The following is a 6,000-nucleotide window of genomic DNA, read 5'->3' on the forward strand; positions in this document are numbered from 1 at the left end:
GCGCCAAAGTGATGCCTACAGCGTGTATTATGTTGGGATTAGCGGAGTGAGAGAATGAATTGAATGTATCAAATGAAATGCATTGCATATGCTTTTTTCAGAAGCAAAGTCACACACACACACACACACACACATGCGCACGCATGTTCGTTGATATTCGATATTTGATATGTGTTTCATGATTTATTTTATTAGGTATGTTTTTTTAACTGTAAAGACCGAATTAATACCCAAATCCCAATTTTTTTATTCAAACATCACACAAGCAACTTTGGCGCAAATCGCTTTTTGCACTCTCGCAAACAATGCTTCCTGTTCATCCAAGCGTGATCACATACCACACAAAAATGATACCAAATGATTTGGGATAAAACTCTTTTTCATAAGATGTACAATCATTTTTAACTGTTCATAAATGATTTTTTTTTTAAATTAACAATTTTCTAGGTGTAAACTTTTTTTGACTCACACTGTAGTTAAAGAAGATATCATTGATATTGTATCTAATTTGAATAACAAAAAGAGTCCCGGCTATGATGATATTAATAATGTTATTCTAAAAGGTGTAATATCTGTTTCAATTCAATTCAGTACTCATTCAATTCCATAGTAAAAACAGTAACATTAACATACAGTAAATATAAAAGAAATACTACTCATTCATAATTATTATCAAAATAGTACAATATTGACAGTAAAAAAATAGGAATTCGGTTGCTGTATAAAAACCCTAGTGGGTTTGTCTGGACAGCCACCATAACCATCTCCAATTGTTGATCCTTTAATTAGTACACATTCTTAACTATCGTTACTTAATGGACAAGTCCCAGATAACATGAAAATCACAAAAGTAGGTGATAAGTTGAATGTCATTAATTATCGACCAATTTATTTATTATCCTCCTTGTCGAAAATTCTAGAAAAAGTTGTTTATCGTAGAACTGTTAACTTTTTAAAAACTCATAATATTTTTTCCAACTTTCTGTTTGGATTTAGAGAAAAACATAATACAGAACATGCCTTAATGAATTTTATTGACAAAGTAGCGCATGCTTTAGACAAATGTTCTCACCTGGTTGGTATCTTCCTGGACTTTTCCAAGCCCTTCGACACCATCAATTATGACATCTTATTATTCATACTTTCTCATTATTGGATGCTTGGGAAGGCATTGGAGTGGTTCAGGAGCTACTTATCCAATAGACGACAATACGTATTCTTGAATGATCATACTTCCAATATGCAAAACGTAAATTGTGGAGTACCGCAGGGAAGTTTGTTGGGCCCTTTATTGTTTATTATTTATATAAATGACTTTTGTAAATCATCCGATGTCCTTTCATTTATACTTTTTGCAGACGTTTCTATTTTTTTCTATTTTACTCCCATAGAAATCCAATTACTTCAGTCAATGTCAATTCTGAACTTGAAAAAGTCACCCAATGGATAAGAGCTAATAAACTATCCCTTAACCTCCAAAAAACCAAAATATGTTATTTAGTAATCCAATAGCCCACTGCTCATGAATATCATTTTTGACGATACCCCCTTGGAAGTTGTTTAATTCATTACATTTCTAGGAATAACTGTTGATAACAAACTTTCGTGGAAATACCATTTAAATAATTTCACGGAATATTGGCATAATAAATAAAATACAATTTCATTTTCCAAACATCATCCCTACTCATGCTTTATTTATCTATAATTTTACCATATCTGAATCATGGGATACTTGCTTGGGGCAATACGAAGCAAACTCTACTAAATAGACTGTTATTATTACAAAGAAGTCTGCGTATTACTCACAATTCTGCTATACTCTCACACACAGACCCCTTATTTGTTAATAGCAGACTATTACAAACACATGACCTGTATCTATTTCACTTAGGACAATTATGTTTAAGAATAGTAGAAAGACCCTTCCACATATATTTGATGCCATGTTCCCCCTGAATCGGTTATTTCATGATTACCCAACTAGACGGTCAAACGAGTTTCACCTACCACTCTTTAGAACGTTCTTAGCGAAGAAGTCTTGATGTATGATGGTCCTAGATTTTGAAATTTTTTAAGTGAAGGTAATAAAAATAGTCCATCCCGAAATTCTTTCAAGAAAAAAACTAAAAATATTTTTGCTCAAATCTTAAAGTAATATAAAAGAATAATCTGATAACAGTTGGTAATCATCTTCATTTTTTATTTAGGTCTATCATCTGCCGATTAATTGAATATTTATTTGGTCTTATGATCTTACCTTCCCAGAATCACCAATATAACTACCTCTTTTTCCGTCATGATTTGTCCTGCTTCTTCCTTTTTCTCCCTTTTATTTCTTCTTATCTGTTTTACTTTTCCTAGTCGTTTCGGGGTTGTTTGTTGTTTTGTAATATTGTCTTGTGTTTTTCAAGTCTTCGTAGGCAAAATTTTGAAACAATTATATATTTTTCTGGAGGATCCACAAACTACAAGCACTGCTTTTTAATGGATCCCCCATTTCCTCAGTTAAGAATTTCTTGTAATAATTTTATTATGTGCAAAGTGTATTTGTACAGTCACCAGAAAAATGAATTATGTATGAAAACAATTTAATACCTTTGTTTTTCTTTCTGTTGGAAATGAAATAAATATGAATTAAATTGAATTGAATCGAATCAAAATGACTTAACTTAAGGTCTAACCAGCGGATTTTCAAGCCGAATATATAAATATAGGCCTATTTAAATGCTGTCGTGTAGGCCTTATATCGAGAAGTTAGTGCATGGAACAAAGAAAATGATGAAAAATAAATAATTATAGTGACGATGAGTAACGAATGTGAGTAAAATCACAGCTAAATTCCCTCTTTCTTTTTTGTTGGTACTACTCTTTTCCCTTCCTCACAGCAAACAGCCTAACAACGCTCTCCAAGACTGCCAACAAGAAGCCCCTGTCTCAAGAACTGAAAAACACTGCTACAGAGCGGTATGCTGTTGACTATGAGTTATACAATTTCATCTATGACCGACATCGAAAACTCAAAGCCAGATTCGGAATAGATTAAGGCCGGGCCTGATTTACGTCATCTCTCAAAAGGCCACACCTAAAAACACCGTCACTCAAAAGGACACGCCTAACAACACCGTCTCTCAAAAGGACACGCCTAAAAACACCGTCTCTCAAAAGGACACGCCTAAAAACACCGTCTCTCAAAAGGACACGCCTAACAACACCGTCTCTCAAAAGGACACGCCTAACAACACCGTCTCTCAAAGGGCCACGCCTAAAAACAACGTCTCTCAAAAGGACACGCCTAAAAACAACGTCTCTCAAAAGGACACGCCTAACAACACCGTCTCTCAAAAGGCCACGCCTAAAAACACCGTCTCTCAAAAGGACACGCCTAATAACACCGTCTCTCAAAAGGCCATGCCTAACAACAACGTAATTGAAATTTATCAGTAAACTGTCTTTTATACCTTTTAACTTGAAGGTAATACAAAGTTTTGGGAAATTTTGAAACTGGGTGGATAGTGATTCTTTACAATTTTGATATATTTGGATGCCCCTGTGGATGTATCATAAGCGCTAGCAAATTTAGCCCCTAAAACAATTCTGTTTCGAGAAAAATTGAATATAACAATTTACCGGTGCTCCCGGTAGATTTTGATAAATTTTCAAATAGCGCCTACGGCCGTATAATGGTAACTGCGAACAAGAAAATCTTAGACTATGTGGTTGTGATATATAATTTCAAAACGGTAATAGGTTGATTTTAGTCAAGAAACGTTGTTTTATAGCTTAATTAATATATTGACCTTGAGAGGTAGCTATACAACATAAAGAGTTAATTATTTATAATTCCATAACTTTAGACTCGATTTCAACCGCAACCACGATCACTGAATATTGTAGGTTCGCTTATGCTTCCAACATGTTCATTTGAACCAAATTCATAACCCCATACCAAAACTTTGTATTACCTTTAAATATCCAAACATCTGACCATGCATATTACGCCAAACGTCCTCCGCTCTATACTTTTCGATTTTTTGTTTTAATCAACTCATGATCTATTCTTTTAACTGTCAACTGTCTTACTGAAATGACACCCCCTGCCAGTCAATTATCTGTATAATACAAAAGCTGTGAATCTAAATTTCATATACTGTCTATGTTGTACATTTGTTTCTGCAAGTACTTACATATATTCCCAAGTGATTGAATCGCTCTTTTAATACGTGCATATTGACTATACCACCTTCCATCCTTAAATAATATGTTTGCACCTAACTGATTAACTGGTAGAAAATCTTTACCATCCATTAAATCCCAAACAAACAAAATGTCAGAATTTATCCAATTCCTATAAAAAAAAAGAAAAAAAGAAGCATTTTCCGTTTAAACATTACATTTGTATTCAGCCTTATCATTTCTCTACGATCTATCAAAAGTACCTGATTGAGCCTTTCTTGAGTAGTAGTAGCTTTTAAACAAGAAAAAGGTCGTAATTAAATTATATTAGAAATGAATATAGTAGAAACTTGTACACTTATTGTACATGACAGTATGTTTTAGTATGTTTTTTGTTGTGTTCTTTTGATCTTGTTTCTTTTTTTTTTCCTGTATGTGTGTGTGTGTTTTAGGGGTAGGCTTTCATGTAAAAAAATCCCTCCGGCTTTGTGCCTATCACAAATGCTCTCATAAACTGCCATTGTTATTTCTATTTGTATTTGTATTTATTAACATTTATTTCCTTCTCAACAATACAATATGAAACACAATTTATATATAATTATATAACAATTATTTCAACATAGAGTATACAGTAAATAGTTCAGATACGGAAGGATGCGAAAACCCGGAAAGCATAGGTTGAGTTGGGAACGCCCATAATAAATTAACACAGTTACCGATCGAGAGAACATTGTAGATATTATTATGAAAATTACATTTTATATAACAGAAAATTGATAGGAAAGAACGAATATAATAAATGGAACAGAGAGAAGAAGACAAAATTAAGTATAGGAAGGCATGTTCACTTATGAAGAGAAAGTTACCTCAATTGGGCTGTGCATGTGTCTGTGATTACATCATAGAAATAACGAAGTACTACAATTTAAAAATAGACAGCGGGTACATATCATTAAAAACAAGCAAAATCATCAAACAGACAACAGCTTTATCCGACAGCATTGTCCTGGGAATATACATATGGTACTAGCAACAGCTGAGGCATGTACGTAAGTGATCAAAATACAAACATGTCATTGAATTCCACAAGATCGTTTCACACATAAATACAAGACAGGGTATCAATATCGAGCAATTAAATGCTTTTTTGCCTTACGGGAAAAAGTCTGCAAGGAGAGCGATTTTTGTAGAATAGGTGGTAATTAGGTGTTCAAAATTTTTGGCCCAGAGTATCGAATGTCAAATTGAAATCTTCGGGTTCTATGTTTAAGGAGATGAATGTTGGCAGCGCTTCTCGTATTATACGTATGGGTTTCCGAGTTGCATTGAAAATTGATAAAATCACTATATTGTGATGGGAAGATGTTATTCATGCTTTTATACATGAAAATACCCTGTTGGTGCAAGTTGATATCACTGAATCTCAAGAAAATAATTTTTTTAAAGATGGGACCACTATGGGAACGATAGTGCATTCCGGATATTATACGAATAATCTTCTTCTGCAATAGTGTAAGCTTTTGTATTTTGTACTTGCAGGAATTCGCCCAAACAAGATTACAGTAAGAAAAATATGGAAGTATAAGAGCACAATATAACATACGTAGAATGTGATTGGGCAAGAGATGTTTGAGTCTAAATATAATACCAATGTTTTTGGACACCTTACTTTCAACTTCGTGAATATGGTATTTCCAAGACAAGGAACTATCTAAATAAACGCCAAGAAATTTGACTTTATCTACCCTTGGCAATATGACATTATCAAGAACAATATTTAAATCATTTAAATCTGCATTCTTTCCATTATGAAAAATCATA

At 33.4% G+C, this 6,000-nt stretch overlaps 1 protein-coding gene across 1 annotated transcript in view; it reads left to right on the forward strand.

Annotated features, from left to right (window-relative positions):
• The window catches only part of LOC592858 (uronyl 2-sulfotransferase), a 41,509-nt gene extending 36,957 nt beyond the window's left edge, over positions 1 to 4,552 (forward strand). Inside the window, exon 8 of the mRNA XM_030990822.1 lies at positions 2,889 to 4,552. Within this exon, the coding sequence (XP_030846682.1) occupies positions 2,889 to 3,046 (158 nt within the window). The 3' untranslated portion in view covers positions 3,047 to 4,552. The remainder of the gene's footprint in view (positions 1 to 2,888) is intronic.
• Positions 4,553 to 6,000: the final 1,448 nt, after the last annotated feature.

This window comes from Strongylocentrotus purpuratus, unplaced genomic scaffold (assembly GCF_000002235.5).
Source record: "Strongylocentrotus purpuratus isolate Spur 01 unplaced genomic scaffold, Spur_5.0 spur5_scaffold_19, whole genome shotgun sequence".
Classification (NCBI taxonomy): domain Eukaryota; kingdom Metazoa; phylum Echinodermata; class Echinoidea; order Camarodonta; family Strongylocentrotidae; genus Strongylocentrotus; species Strongylocentrotus purpuratus.